The sequence below is a fragment of the Pyxicephalus adspersus genome, chromosome 11, assembly GCF_032062135.1.
Source record: "Pyxicephalus adspersus chromosome 11, UCB_Pads_2.0, whole genome shotgun sequence".
In the NCBI taxonomy this organism is placed as follows: Eukaryota; Metazoa; Chordata; class Amphibia; order Anura; family Pyxicephalidae; genus Pyxicephalus; species Pyxicephalus adspersus.
This window is the reverse complement of record NC_092868.1, coordinates 32,065,651-32,082,281: the sequence shown is the minus strand read 5'-3', so window position 1 is coordinate 32,082,281 and position 16,631 is coordinate 32,065,651. Positions and strand designations below refer to the sequence as shown.

At 37.1% G+C, this 16,631-nt stretch overlaps 1 protein-coding gene across 2 annotated transcripts; it reads left to right on the top strand.

Annotated features, from left to right (window-relative positions):
- SCN2B (sodium voltage-gated channel beta subunit 2) lies at positions 1-16,631 on the top strand. Of its 2 annotated transcripts, none has more exons than XM_072425811.1 (5): positions 1-190; positions 5,003-5,166; positions 11,050-11,260; positions 11,450-11,646; positions 14,352-16,631. In XM_072425811.1, exons 1-5 carry the CDS (start codon positions 124-126, stop codon positions 14,373-14,375), a joined length of 663 nt encoding a protein of 220 aa, XP_072281912.1. In that variant the 5' UTR covers positions 1-123; the 3' UTR covers positions 14,376-16,631. The 2 variants fall into 2 exon arrangements, with proteins under 2 accessions (XP_072281912.1, XP_072281913.1); XM_072425812.1 differs by having other exon boundaries at positions 11,450-11,686.

The following is a 16,631-nucleotide window of genomic DNA, read 5'->3' as shown; positions in this document are numbered from 1 at the left end:
CCAGATACGGCCATATTGACTATACTGTGCTGTCAGAGCTGCACCATCCAGGCAAAAATTACATGATATAAATAGATATATTCCAGGACAGCAGCCGGAGACCCCCCTCACCCCTCCCAGGCCATGGGCAGGAGAGAGCCCCCAGCACCCCCTGGGTTAAGTTTGGTAACACTGGCACTCGGCCTCCTGGGTAAGTTTTATGGCTAGTTCTGCATGCACAGCTGGATGTACATCTGCCGCAATGCACTGCCACCCTCTGCACACTTGTTTTTTTTTTTTTTATTAACCCTTTCCATGCCAAGATGGGGGTAATCTATAACGCCATTCATCCGTCACCTTGATATCTATTTTAAAAAATATTTTAATTCACAATACAGCATGCAGATAATAAAAAAAATTCCATTTTTTTATTTAATATAATAATATTGATTGCAGTGATGATAAAAATCACTGGATCGCCTTTATTTATTGCATTATATTTTATTATATCTCATCTGTTTTCATAAATATCAATATTTAGGATTTATTTTCTGCATACATTGGTCTAATAAAAAAATAAAACTGATGAGGATGTAGGAGTGGCCTTGTATTGGATGAATAGAGAGTGACGGAGAGAATTTGGGATTTTTTGGGGTAGGGGAGGGCTTCAGGTAGAGGAAAAACATTTACAATTTAATACTGATCTGCTCAGGACACTGTTATGTACACAGATTAATATTAAACACGATTTATATAGCGCCAACATAATACGCAGCGCTGGGGTTGATGACATTTATATATAAATCATATTGATCAACAATATGTATTGCATATGAAGATCATCATCAATTATACTTCTCTTTCTGTGTTAGATCCAAATCAGACGGCATACTATATTAATTAGTATTTTATAGTATATATATTTTTTGCTATAAACATATATATATATATAAAATATATATAGTATATATATAATATATATAGTATATATATTACTATATATAGTATCTATATATATATATATATATATATATATATAATATTCTCCAATTAACCAAAGGTCATCTGTTTCATGTCATCTGTGTGTCTGTACATGTGTGGCATGTGCATGCATGGGAGCATGCGTAAATACAACACACCCACAAAAATCACATATTCAATAGCCAGGTGTGCTGAAGATTATATAGCTTATATATAATGTTTTATAATTGTGCAATATTAATCATATTACAGAAATGCTGTTAGATTCAGCCCTCCCTGTTTAAATAAATGAGTTAAATGCCTGATATGGGCCCAATGCTGCAAACACTAACCATCTGCCCCACCTTCTACTGTAATGCAGTTTCCTCCCCTTTTTAACTTGACTCATCAGAGAGTAGATATTGATCTTTCAATAATGGAGTATCTGTTACAGTTATCCTTCTGATTTTGGAGCTTTGCAGGAGGGACATCAATAAAATGAGGCTCCATGAGAGAGCCCTTAACCCTTTCTGCGCCAGATACCCAATCTGCAATGTGCAGCAAAAAAAAGGCGTCCAGAATAAACCCGCAGTGCACCAATCACTGGGACAAAGTACAAGGGAGGGGGGTGAAGTGCAGAGAGGAGATCCTGCATAAGAAAAGACAAAGTTTGTTAACATAAAAAGTGCAACACAATATCAGAAATGGTTATCTTTAATCAATATCATATTCAAACGAGAGAAATGACACTGAACTAAAAGTGATGAAACCATTTGGTAAAAATGATCAGACTTTAAAAGTAAAAAGAAGTTTTTTTTAAAGAAGCAAAAATCACAAATACAATAAACCAATAAGCTGAATTATAATTGCATGTATATTATTATTATGCTGACCCTGCAGTATTTAGCAGGAATGGGCTCTGGTTTGTAAAAATCTGATTCAGTGTTCCTGGAAGTGCTGCAAGGTCACACTGATGCTGCACTTTAATAAAAGTGGAGAGAGGCTGACGCTGCAGATTTCCTTATGGCGCAGGGACAGGCTCACTGACAATGCAGTAAGTAAGGATCTAGGCTGCAGGAGGATTATACAAATATACACAGGAGTGCTGGAAGTGCACATATGAAATTATTTAATATCTAAGGATTACATTAAAACATTATCTGTATTAAAAGTCATTGCCTGAAAGGGTTTAAACTTGACATATATTTGTTGAACTGACAGCACCAACCCTCCTCTATAGTTTCAACAAAGTCCTACAATGAAAACCTTACCTACTGAAATCACATGCATTGAATATTCAGGCAATTGTTTTGCAACTTTAAAATCAGGAAATGTCTGGCAAACAAAGTTTTGGTGCCCAAGTATACTGTTCTAGTAAAATTACCAAAAAGAATAAAACTATTTATATATTGATATTAAATAACAACTGTATTCTGCTTCTAAATGGAGAAGGGGGTGAAAAGAAGGTGAGTTATAATTATCAATTAGCTGAACCTATCTGCTGAGTTGCACATTCAGCCCTAGGAACACTGCCTGTTTGTAACCAAACTTTAAAATAAATGCTTAAATTAAAGTTTAATCTGCTAATACTGGTTTGTTTACACTGTACCCCCAATCAACATACTAAAAGTAAAACGGTTCCATTTTGTAATACAAACCTTATTATTTATTGATTGGCATAATCAACATCATCTGTCAAGTCTCTGCAATGCAGGTAGATCATGGCTGGTGGGTAGGACCTGTAGAGCGCTTTACATTGCTTCCTGAAACAACTAGAAATTGTGGTGACACCCATATGTACCCCTAGGTACATATATGTTGCTGAGCCCATGATTTAAATAAATGAAATTAAAATAATGAAAGAAAAAGACCAAGGAAAGTTCATCTGAGGAGGGCTAGGTACTATCGGATATCCATCAAACAGGAAATAAGATGGGCTCCATCTGTTGTGCTGCAGGTTCTAATGTCCACTGTGAGAAGCTAATTGTGTATATGAAAATAATGATAAAGAGTAAGGCTGGAGTTCAGTTTTAAAGTTACTAAATGGTCTAAAAATACTAGAATAAACTGCTATGTATGCCTATGCTGTCCATGGTCCTGAAATATTGTAAAGTGCAAAAATTCATGACTCATTTAGCAAGAAATTAAAAAATTAGAATTATTAGTGTTAAATACCTTATTCAGACACTGAGGTTTTATATTTCCTAAACACTCCAGTAATATAATTTCCCCATGCTCATACAGGGAAGGAACCAACCTCATCCTACCGCATTCTCTATAATCCTTTAATTTTAAAAATAAATGGAAATTAAAATCCAAGGATAGTGATTGGAAACGCAGCCACTAACACTGACCTGCTCCAAATCGCCCTTTGTTTACACCTATCACTATCGGCAAGTGTCTTCCTAGGTACACTGGACATTTCTCTGAATCAGTGCATTACATTGAGATCATACCCACTTCTGTCAGCCCCCGGACACCCTAAGGTCAGCTATGGGCTCTGATAATTCATTCTTTCGCTCCATAAGTCTCCCATCTGTATCTTCTCTCCACCTACAAAGTGCACTCTGTTCTCAAAAACAATGTCTCCATTGGTGTCGTTCCTGCACTCTGTCATTTAAGAAATGCCTCTTCTTAGTGTCCCCCATTAGTGTTCTCCCCTACGTCATCTGTCGACTGCCTCCTGCATCATGCTATCAGAAACAGTTCCTCTGCCCCATAGGTGCCCTTCTTAACTCCATAAGTGACTCCCCACCGCAACATTTGTCCCTACCACCTGAACCTTGCTCTCAAAAACTGTTCCTCTGCTCCATTAGTGTCTTCTTTACCTTCATAAGGGTTTTCCTTGTGTCATCTGTCTTCGGCAACTTTGCTCGAAGAAACAGTCTCTTTGTTCCATTGGTATCCCCTACAACCCGCATCATGCTCTTAGAAAAAGTTCCTCTGCTCCATTGGTGCCCTCTTTAACTCCATAAATGCCCTCCTGCAACATTAGTATTTTCCTTGTGTCATCTGTCTCTTTCCACCTCCACTCTGCTCCAAGAAAAAGTCTCTTTGCTCCATTGTTGTCTCCTACATTTACCCCCTACCACCCACACAGTGCTCTTAGAAATAGTTCATCTGATCCATTAGTGCTCTCTTTACCTCCATAAATGCCCTCCTGCAACATTTGTCCCCTGCCACCTGTACCTTGCTCTCACAAACTGTTCCTCTGCTCCATTTGTAGCTTCATAATTGTTTTCCTTGCATCATCTGTCTCCTGCCACCTGCACTTTACTCTAACTCCATAACTGCCCCCTCTGCATCATTTGTCCCCTGCCACTTGCACCCTGCTCTCTGGAACATTTCTGCTCTATCAGTGTCTCTCTCTAACTCCATAGGCATCCCCCATACATCATCTGCCACCTGCACCCTACTCTAATAAAAAGTTCCTCTGCTCCATTAGTTTCCCCCACATTATCTGCCCCCTGTCACCTGCACCCTACTTCCTAGAACAGTTCCTCTGCTCCATTGGTTTCCCCCACATTAACTGCCACCTATATCCTAATCTCACAAACTGTCTCTCTGCTCCATCAACCCCCTTTTAACTCAGCCTAATACAGACATTAAAACCCCTCTACTTCTCATATTAGCTTAATGAAGCTACATTTTAGATTCTTCACAGAATCCCCATAGAAACATGTTGGCCATGTCCCCGAGAGACATAATAAGCTGGTTTGTGAATTAAGCCCATTGGCATATACACATAACTAAAATGCCAGTTTTGAGTGCACCAATACTTTAAAATGTAATTTATTCCAACACATAATGCCATGTCTATTAATTTGAATCATTATTTGGCAAATCACTTCATTAATCATTTAACAATTGTTTGGATGTATTTTAGTACTGGAGTGCAAAATGTGTTTTCAGACATAGTGCACACAGTATTTCTTCATTGTAGAAAGTCCATAGCTAGTATTAGATTTATTTTTGTATGTGCTACTGCCTTACATATACAGGTGAAAGTCAGTTATCTTCAATGATATCTAGTTTATATTCACCAATAATTGTATGTGTCCAGTTCCCGCTTCCGGTATGGAGGTCACCGCGCCTGCAGTTGTCTATGCTCTAAATGGAACCGACATACGACTGCCCTGCAACTTCAACTCCTGTTACAAGATGGATACTAAACAGTTTTCTATGAACTGGACATACCAGGGCTGTGACAACTGTACAGAAGAGACGGTGAGAGCTGTTGATCCCTGTATGTTTATTACACCATCCTGATGTCGTGGAACTGTACCAGTTCAGTGTATTCCAGTATACCATTTCTGTGCCATTACTGAACAAAATGTTTGTCAGTGCACATCTATTCCCATTGTCTAGTTCTTTAAAATAAACCTTCATTGTCTTTCAAACCAATTAACCCTGTTAATTCCATCTCCACCATGTTGACATTTTTTCTTTCATTGGTCCTCAATCCCATTAATGCCTTCCTATTATTTGAATGTCTTATTACTACTTTACCCAAGTAAAGAAAACTGATATGTGTTGTTTCATCTTGTCCTTCTGTGACCATTGCTGAGTCATTAAAATGTGTTACCAACAATGTTCAGGTCTAGACATGCATAGTAGAGCAATTTACATGCTCAGACTTTGAGTGTTTTGTGTTGATTTGTGTATCTAAGCCACACTGGTCTAAAATATGCTTGCAGTTATAATACTTATGTAATAAACATTGAAAGATGATAATGGCAACCTTATCTCTAAAGTTACTTGCTGTAACTTGTAATGTTACCCAAACACCAATTTGTCAATACAAAAATATGTGTTCCAAAGAAAAATGTAGCTAGGACAAATTCCACAGTACAGGTAGTCCCCGGGTTACATACGAGATAAGGATTGTAACTTTGTTCTTAAGTTGAATTGTTATGTAAGTCAGAACAGGTACATTATTTTAATAAATGCAATTAGGACAGATATTTGTCTCAACATATTCGGCAGCGGGGTGTTAGCGACTGTATAAAATCCTCACTGTGAGCTAATCACAAACAAAGCAAAAATCAAAGCAAAAAAAAAAACAAGAAACTTTATGAAGCTTAGGCTCTCATTACCTTCTGGAGCAAGCTGTGCTTTGATATGCAAAAAGAATCAACTGCAGAATTTGTCTTGGTCATTAAAGAGTTACAAGAGCTTGCAGAACAGCAAGTCATGCAAACGACCCCCTCAAGCCTCTGTCCTGTACAAAACAAGCACCGTTTGTATCTGGGAGTCACCCGTATGTCAGATGTCCTTAACCCAGGGACTACCTGTATAACAAAAGTAGGTATGCGGGAGAGATTTTCTCACCATGGTCTCTGAAGGTAAAGTTCACCAGACCTTAAAAATTAAACAAATTATGTATTTTTATGTCTGCGTTGTGGTGAATTGTGAAAATGAATTTCTCTACAATGCTTATACACACAGAGATGAATGAGGGTTTGCCGATGATGTGATATAATTAGGATGTATTGTATGTAAATATAGGACTATGCATTCTTTACCATTACTGCCAGTTCTGTTTTTTTTTTTAATTTTAATAAATTGTCAAGAGGCTTATCAACAGCCAATGTAAGGAATAAAGAAAGGCAAATAAAATGTAAAAGGCCCTTGTAGGCATCTATTTTTAAAGTAGGGAATCTGACATTCCCTTGAACATTACCTGGTGGAGAACACATGGACCTGGAAGATTCTGCACCAGGTAATATTTGAGGGAATGTCTGATTCCCTGCTTTATGAATAGAGCCTATAGTGTTATGATTTATCTAAAAGGATAAACAAGAAAGGAGTTGCACTTACTTGAACAATAAAAACCAGATTGCTCTATACAGTACCAGGTAAAAGAACAACAACAGATTCATCTTGCTTATTCAAAATTCAGGGAAGACTGTTATGTGTGAAAAAAATAGCAAATGGTAAGCAACAGAAGTACAAATATTACTTTGTTTTGTGGTACCTGATTATAGAAAAAATGATGGAGAGCTTTAGAATCTCAAATGAAAATTCAAACAATCAAGAACCCGAGGTAGCATAGCGTTTTTATCATATTTTATGTTTTGGCTTGATTGTGCTTCAGGTTGTTAATAGGGAACTACAGTTTAGTTTTGCCAACATTAGGATTTCTTTTGTGTAGTAGGGACTTGTGAGAAGTTAGGGGTGGATTTTTGGTAATTTTATGTTGTCCCAAATAAGATACCAACAGCCTTTATGGTGGAACTAAAGACAATCATGTAAAACAATCAAGATTTGGGCTACTAATACATTTTTCAGTATTAATACATTTCTCCTGTCCTTTAAAATTCTACCCAACTATCTATGTATCTGGCATGATGTTTAAACATGAAGACAGTTAAGCTGGCCACATATGTTATGCTCTGCTGTTGTTCTCTGCTGCTCTACAATCTCCTTGAAATTTACTAGAAATCATAATGTGATAAGTTCTGTTTGACTGAACATAAATTATTCAGGTTGTTTATTAAAAGTCTCTATATACATATTGATGGCCACCTCCCCCATATTACTGCTGTTGGGACTGATGATTGCCTGCTTAGGATTACAATATTTTAACATATTATATTACCATAATGCATGAACATGTTAGTAGTTCCTATAGTTATAGTGAAGTCAAAAACAGAAGAAAACTGCATTAAACAAAGAATTGTCATAAAAAGTAATCCCACCTGTTCACATCTATAGGAGCATAAACGTGTGCTCTATTCCTGGAAATACTTGGTTTTGAAATGGCTGCAGTGTAAATGGGACGTATTTCAATGCCTAGTGGCCAGTTTGCTTTAACTCTTGCCACATAAGTGAAATAACCAAAAAAGTCTGAAAAAGTAGGCTTGTTATATCTACTTCTCTCCGCCTCCTGCATTCCTGCATCTTCATTCTTCAACAGGCCAAAAAGTTTTGGAAGCCCAGTCCACGGCTGCGCTCTGTGGTTTCTTTCACTGACCGTTACACCCCATCAGTACAAAGTAGTGTCATAGGGCCAGTAGATTTATATTTAGTGAAAGTAAAGTATTTACATGTGTAGAATGCTGTTCGTTCATGCACCTCTAATACTAAAATTGTCAGTTACCTTGCATGTAATTTGCACATTCTTGGCTGCAAAAATAAAATGTCTGCTGGATATGTTGCATACTATGTTATGCTACATGTGCACTTTATAGCTATTATATTTCTGTGTTAAGGTCCCTAAAATATTGAAGTAGTAAAATTTGTGGAGGCTTTGTTTTAATATTGCACTGCAGTGCAGAGATGTGAACAGGTGGGATAACTTTTTATGACAATTCTTTGTTTCCTGTAGTTATACTGAAGTCAAAAACAGAAGAAAACTGCATTAAACAAAGAATTGTCATGACACTACTTTGTACTGATGGGGTGTAACGGTCAGTGGATGAAACCACAGAGCGCAGCCGTGGACTGGGCTTCCAAAACTTTCTGGCCTGTTGAAGAATGAAGATGCAGGAATGCAGGCGGAGAGAAGTAGATATACCAAGCCTACTTTTTCAGACATTTTTGGTTATTTATGTGGCAAGAGTTAAAGCAAACTGGCCACTAGGCATTGAAATACGTCCCATTTACACTGCAGCCCCTTCAAAACCAAGTATTTCCAGGAATAGGGCACAAGTTTATGCTCCTATAGATGTGAACAGGTGGGATTACTTTTTATGACAATTCTTTGTTTATTGCAGTTTTCTTCTGTTTTTGACTTCACTATAACTACAGGAACTACTAACATGTTCATGCATCATGTTAATATATGTTAAAATATTGTAATCCCCCACCAAAATAGAACATTTACAGAACAGAACCAACACTTACATTCATTAGGGTTTATCAGAAAAAAACTACCTTGTAGCATTGTTGAAGCTAGAGTAATGATTTATGGAGCAGTTATGCAGGCAGTGCTGGGACTTCGAGAGATATCTGGCATTAAACAGCTGAGCAGTGTTTCTCAACCAGAGGACCATGAAAAATGTGAACCTCTTAGGTCAATTTAACTGACACTTTGCTACCGGTATGACTTCAAAAGACATCAACGGCTTGGTGTTACCTTAAGTCCTATAATTTGGTTTTCATACAAAGGTAAGGAACACCAACTCTAGAGAAAGCCTGGAGATGGAATTCAACTGCTAGAGCTAATCCTATAGCTGCTGAATATAAAGTTTAGCCAGCTCTCAGGTACAGCTTTCTGTTGTTTGAGAAATTTGGCCATTAAGATCCTAAATGATGTATCTCCAGTAATCACAAGCTTTATCATTTACAAGATGAACCTTTCTACCTATTGTAATGTCCATATCCAAGCTACGCTTTATCACGTCTCCCTATTTCTTTAGTACAGTTTTCAAGAGAAAATGTTTTTATTTTTTCACAGTAAACACAGTTATTTTTGGTGTTTGTAAAGGTGAAATATAAAGAATTTTTAATACAACAAAAGCAAAGTTTTCCTTAAATGATATTAATGAGGTTTTAGTGAATAGGACTAAAGGTAACAAAAAAATGAACATTTTCTGCAAAGGGTGGGCAGAAAGTAATGAAAGAATAACAATACGTCAGTAAGTAGAACCCACCATGTTACTGGAATGTGCTACAAAGACCTGCAGATGAAAGTGTGGGAAGGAACATAAGGAACCTAGCATGATGTCTAGCACCGAAAAGAAGAAGTGGGTATTGAATTAGTCAGCATGGCATATTCATCTATAACACCAAACATTTCTTTCCTGATGCTCAGATTTATAGAGCACAAGAACATGGAGCAGGTGGGTGAGATGGCCTCCTCAGTCAATTAGCAGAGCAGGTGCAGGAGTGTAGAATGTGGGTGTTAGTGACGCTAGAGCTGAAAATTAAATGGAAAACACAGGAAAACTGCAGGGGAGAAGAAAATAACAGCATAAAGAACAGCATATAATAATATAAAATGTTCTCTGTTAGGGTAACAATGAAAGTATTAGAAATAATAAAAAAGAACATGTGAGGTGTGCAGAATCTATCTACATTCATGATGTGATATAAAATAACAGGTCTAACTACTTAGATTTAAACATATGACTATTGTACCTTTTCTAGCATTTGGCCTTGTATTGGCGTTTTTGCACAAATTAGGAAATAGAAATCTATTCAAAACATCTCCTATACACTGATGGCGGATATGCAAGGTACATACAGGCTTTATTATCAAGTTAAGTTGCCCAAAACTTAAAACTTCTGACTAATATAACCTTGAATAAAATAAATATTTATTCTTTAACCTTTAGAATCTTTAGGATTGTATTTAAAACAATTAAACCCTGTTTGCAGTATTAGGCAAGGATGAGAAAAAAGTACTCAGTGCACAGACTGAACAAGCAATAAAAGTACTATAAATGGAAACTCTTACCTTGCCCATATACACCTAATCAGTGGTCCCCCGTGGCTCCTTCCTGTAGTTGCAACACTGCTTGGTGCTTTCGGGTAAAGTGTGCCTGTAACAGTGCTTGAGGCCAAAAGCCAAAAACTAGATCTGAGCCCTGTCACATCATCGAAGGAAGGGAAGCCATTGATCCCTCTAGTTGCCAACTATGCTGATTTTGGTGCCAGCTCTTACAAAGGCAGTAACAGAGCACAAACACAGTGCAAATAAGGGAATTAGGGAAAGGATTGGGGGTTGTGAAGATACTATAACTTTGTTCTACATGTATGGCTCATTAATTGCAATGACCAGTGATCCTAGTTATCAACAGATTTGAGCTATCACGTGTTTGCTAAGCCATTACTATAAAATGTATTTTGATGTTGATATATAGCCATTATTACATGGTGCCTTACAATGATAATTTCTGTATGGAACATTAGTGTGGTGTCCAAAAGCATGTCACAAAAAAATATGACATTACGATACTCAGGAGAAAACAATTTAACCCCAAGCTATTTAGCACAACCAAGAGCTGGCAATATCCCAGTGAAATTTTCTACTAATTTTCTTACTACAAACCCTAACTTTGTCAAATATCTGTGTCTTTCTCTTGCCTTACTGATCTTTACAACTTTACTTTCCTACTTTTTCTTTCAATAACTTTTTTTTCCACTAACAATTTCCACTAACAGTTCATTCAGTATGATAAGAAGATTATCAACCAGCATCTTGAACGGTTTCAAAACCGAGTGGAATTTACAGGAAACCCCATCAAAAATGACTTAACTGTGACAATTCATAATGTTCAATTGCAAGATGAAGGGGAATATCATTGTTATGTACTGAATCCCCCAGACCGACACAAAGGCACAGGAAAGATTCGTCTGGAGGTCCTTACAGAAGGTATGTTTTTCCAATTGTTTATAGACAGTATATATTTTTGGGGGCAAAGAAAACCAGATGAAACATAGACGTCTATGTACTTGGCTGCATGCATACACTAGTCCCCAGCAAATCTGTTTCATAGTGCTCATTGTTCCTCTGGACATTATGGCCAGGTGTGTTTACCTCTTTTATGTTCTCATCTTTCAGTTCCTCCAGAAAGGGATTCTACGGTTGCTGTTTTGGTTGGAGCTTCAGTTGGAGGATTCTTGGCTCTTGTCATTCTTTTCCTGGTCATCCTAAAATGTGTTAGAAAAAAGAAAATGCAAAATCTTAACTCAGACGACCAAAAAACAGAGGAAGAAGTGAAGACTGATGGGGAGGGAAACCCTGAAGGAGAACTGAAAGTATGTGAACAATGAGGAGCTTGGGGAAAGGAGGGAGAGGGTGAGTAAGGATATGGGGATCTCATATTCTGACTTAGATGAAGAAAACATAACAGAATATACAAGCAGACACATTTCTGACTAGGCACAATATACAGCCCGTAGGAGCAAAGAACATGAATGCCCCCTGTTGACTTTTAATCTACTTTTTCTGGTAGCTGCTTTCAGGTCTCTGTTAAAAAAGGTACCTGGCAGGCATTGATCATAAATTTACAGTAAGAAGTCTCACCAGGAAGAGCATCATGGAGATTTTGGTACAGGTCTTTGCCAAAGACATGTATGTCAGCTTTAGCTAAAGGGAATCTATAAAAAATATGTTTTTTGTTGCCAAATCTTTTTTGTGTTTAGCATTACATTTTGCTAGGGAGTTTATGTTAACAATAACTGAAGTTTTAGAAATGTCCCTTTATCTAGTTATTAACAAAACCCTTTTGACTAGAGTTAGATTTTCTGTACTTTAGAACAAAAAAAACATACCACCACACTGAGCACTGAATAATAAATGTTATATACAGTAGCTTATATGACTTTACCATAATAAATACCATATCACCAAATACCAAAAGGCTTTGTACACACGTGCAATAATTGTCGTTAGAAAGGATCTTTTATGATCCTTTCCAACGACTAATGACTGCACAATGCATGAATGAGTGCTGTACATACAGCGCCGTTCTGCTCTATGGAGAGGGGAAGGGCGAGAACGTCAGAGCGGCACCCCTCTGTGCTCTCCCCCCTTCACTTCCATTAAGATCGTTCGTCGTCCGTGGATCCGCCAGGCTGGTTGTTTGGAAGATGGGCGACGACCACTGTACACATGCCGATTATCCGACGAGAACCATTGCACGTGTTTTAGTATTAGTAGTAGTGATTTTTGAGAGCTGTAGAAAAGTGGTGGAAACTATACATTTTCTGCTTCCATTCATCTTGACAAATACTTTAACTTGAAACTTGTTGCCCAAAATGTGCAAAACTTGGATAAGTGGAGAACCTGCAGTCTTCGCCTGATTAAAGGCACTTACCTTCCATCACTTATGGAAGTTTGCCAAAACCTTTTTCATTTTTATACAGATAAAATCAAGTAGTGTAGCATGTTACAAATGGTGTGCAGTCAAGATATGGTTGACCAAAACATAATACGTTCTACTTGACAGGTAGATCTGATGCATGCTTAATAATAGCAGTTGCTGATTAGTAAAATTGTGGATGCATTATATGCAATTGAACAAGACTTGAAAGCGATGAGCTGGTGTTTGGGGAATTCAGGGGAATGGGGCATCACTTATGAGATTTTCTACAGTGTTTGTATCAGCAGATTTGTGACTTTTTACAGTAGTATAGTGACGGGAAGAGAATCTATGTTCCCTCCTTTAACATCTACTATTCACTCTAACAGTAACCAAGCTGACAAAGCAATGCTGGCAGAATGAATTGCAGGTGCATGGTCACAGAAAGTAACTGCTCTCAGAAATCAGCTGACAAAATGACTAAGGAGAGAATAAAGAGGGCAAGTAGTGAGCTTTGATGTACAATACTCTTACAGTCTTCACAAATGGTTCTTCTCAACATTCATCAGATATTATTTTTTAAGTTCATAGCTCATAAGTGAATTAAGGGATATGTTTTTAAAATAAATCAGAGTTAACAGATATTTTGTACTAGTAATGTGGAATATTAGATTTTACTCTCCGGGTTTATTAAATCTAGCTTTATGGCTTCTGTACCTAAAATACAAGGAAACAGAAAGCAGTTGTTTCCTTGAGAGATAATGATGAATAGGAATCAATTCTCAAAACTTCACTTGTTACTTGAATTAACCATAAATAACAAATTTGAGTATTTAAATGTAGTTAATCATGACAATTTTACTCCAATATTTGTTATTTATATGTTATTTTACCAAATAACATTGCCCTCCTTTGCCAGTAGTCCTCTTTGCCTAAAAGTGTTGCATTGATTTTTATTTTATGCCCCTAATGCAGAAGTCATAAATAATGGGTTGATATAGGGTGTAAAATATATCATAAACTGAAGGATAAAGGTAAATCCTGCAATTTTGAGCTCAGCTTCTTCTGACCTCATCTCTCCAATCATCCAACATTAAAAAGCAGCATGTAAACTTTGGGGTCTTCTCTTCATTGCTCATCTACAGCCATAGGCTTTCTACCATTTTTTTTAGTTTCTTTGATTTCTTTGCCATTGAAAACAGCATTTTTGGATTTTGTGAATGAAGACACTGAACCAAATAGGAATGAATATGGTACTGTTCCCAGCCCCGGTCCCCAGTTGCAGTGAAGACTGCAGACAGGCTGAATGTAACCAATACAGTGTTTACCTTATCTAGGACTTGATATTACAGCTAACAAAATCCAACTAACGACACAAGTAATTAGCTGTATTTGCAAAGTATTCTTGGATATATTGAAGTGTGAATGTTTTAGTAGCTTTATATATCTTTTTTTAATATTTTTGGGCCACGTCCATGTAATTGTGAGGTTTATACCATATACTGACTCATAAAAATTAAACTAAAATTCTGCCTGCCAACTGTACTGCCATACCTGTATTATTCTTTTGTCTATCTATAATACTTATATCTTTTGCCAATTGACTTCCTCTCTCTGTCCTTTTTTCTTTCTTACCCTTTTCCTTGCCCATCTCTACAGGCAGCAATTCCCGAGGTTCTATGACCTGTCATACACACCGAAGCGGATTCCCAGAGACGAAAAAATGATAATACTCTGGAATTCTTAGAATACATTGTTACTCTGGAATTCATTCTGAACATTAACCAGCTCCGGGGAATAAGGAATATGTGAGATGCACCTTAAGCAGACAATGGGAACCCTTCTCCTGTGTATGATCCTAAATTGTGGAAGACATTTTTTTTATCACTGGTGTGATGGTTTCAGTGCACCATTACTGGTTTCCTGTTGTGAGCTTGATAGAAAGCCAGAACTCAAGTTTAGCTTTAAAAAAGTTTAAAGAAAACTTGCCCGTATAGAATGTGAAAAATAACATTGCTGATTTCTCCTTGTTAAAATTCTGGTTGTCTGGCTTTCAAATGTCCTATCCAGTTATCAGTTTATAACAACTGCTTCTTTAAAGTCATTGGAGACAAAAACAGCCAGGCAACCACTGTTTTAAAAGATCAGCAATTGATCAGAATTTCCATTTTATGGAAAGATAAAACAGGAATTTTGATTTACTGTCACGGGAAACTTCTTTTATGCTATCACTTTCCAGTTCCCGTAATGAGCTCCTTAGAAGCTTACAGAGAATATGTGCTTTGCTTGTGCGGGACAGGGCAAAAAGTTCACTTAATTATCTGCTCTCCAGCAGCACATACTCTCCTTGAACAAAAACACAAATCTCTATGTAGGCTTAAGTTCACAACTTGATGCTTTTACTTCTCTGAGGGTTCCCTGCTTGCCACGAGTATGACAGAGCCGGACAAATCACCAACCACCAGCATTCTCATGTGATAGTATGTACTCCCCCATACCTTGAACTACTTGGTGTTTCTCTTTGCTTTCTTTATGGGCAAAGCATGGGTTCACTTTAAACTCATACAAAAGTATTAAATGTTATCAAATGAAATATGTTCTGCGACATGTTGAACGACAAAAAATACGAATGCAAATACACTGCCAATAACAACAATAGGGTATCTAGATTTTACAAAGTTTTTTGTTGCATTCTGTTTTTGGTGGGGCATTTTTAAGTGGTGTTTCTACTCAGTAAATGAATGCCTATTGTATGTGCAATATGAAATCACAAAAACATTTTCTTTACCTTTGTATAGACACACTGAGCTACTAAGTATAAGCAACCATGGCCAACTATCAGCTCACAAGTTTACACTGTGGACTCACTATTTAATACCTGAGTTTAAAGAGTAATGACGTGCAGTACAGAGGGATATATAAATCAAAGCTTATGCACTCCATGCAAGGTCCACTTTCCCCCCAAAAAGTTGCAATTACATCTGTAGAGAAAAAAAGGGTAATTACTATACTTACAATTCTGTATGGCAGGAGGCAACATTGCCATCCTGCTGAAAAAGTCCTGGGGAATGTAGACGTCAGTCTAAGATTTGAGCTGCTCAAAATGTCCCAGGATCTCGCTGGATCTCGCAATGTTGTCACCCACATATAGGCTCTCTAGTTGTAAGAAGGGGGTAGTAAGCCTATTATCATTATTATTTTTCCCACAGCTGTTAAGGCCTACTTCAGTCTGACTATACTATTCATCATGCTGGTTTGTTTGTTGCTGTGGGATCGTACATTTTACTAAATATTTCCACCATGCCATCAAATATTACTATTAGGTTTATTTAAAAAAATGGCACCAAGAGCACTCATGGGTATTTAACTTATTGCAACCAATCAAATATTATTCTATATCTGTATAAATCAATCAGAAAAAATGAAATGCTGATTCCTGGTTGGTCAGTATGTTACTGCACATTTCTTCATTTTGCTGGTAAATGAAGCATTTTCTACATATATGTCTGGAATTGGAAATCATTTCCATTTCTGTAATTATTGCCAAATGAGTTTGCTTGTGTTCTGTATGTTAAACACTTTCACACCAATAACACAGACTCCTACGGAGCATTTAAAGCCAGTCACAGACGCACAATCTCATGCAAACATGTCTGAGCCATAACGCATTGTACACAGCAGAAGGGTCTGGAAACACAATGTATATAAGTACTGCATGCCTAGGTTACGGGTAAAAGAGGTTTACACTGTGTATTTATGATAAAGCTGCAAGGGTGTCTTGTAGATGGCTGATATAAAACAGGGCAATGAGAAATCAAATTCAATAAAGTCATTAATTTATGTTTGCTAGTCTATTAGGCTGGGTCACCGTTTGACACAGTACTCAGCTGTTCACTATATTATCATTATTTCAGAGAAAATAAAATATTTAAGACTAAA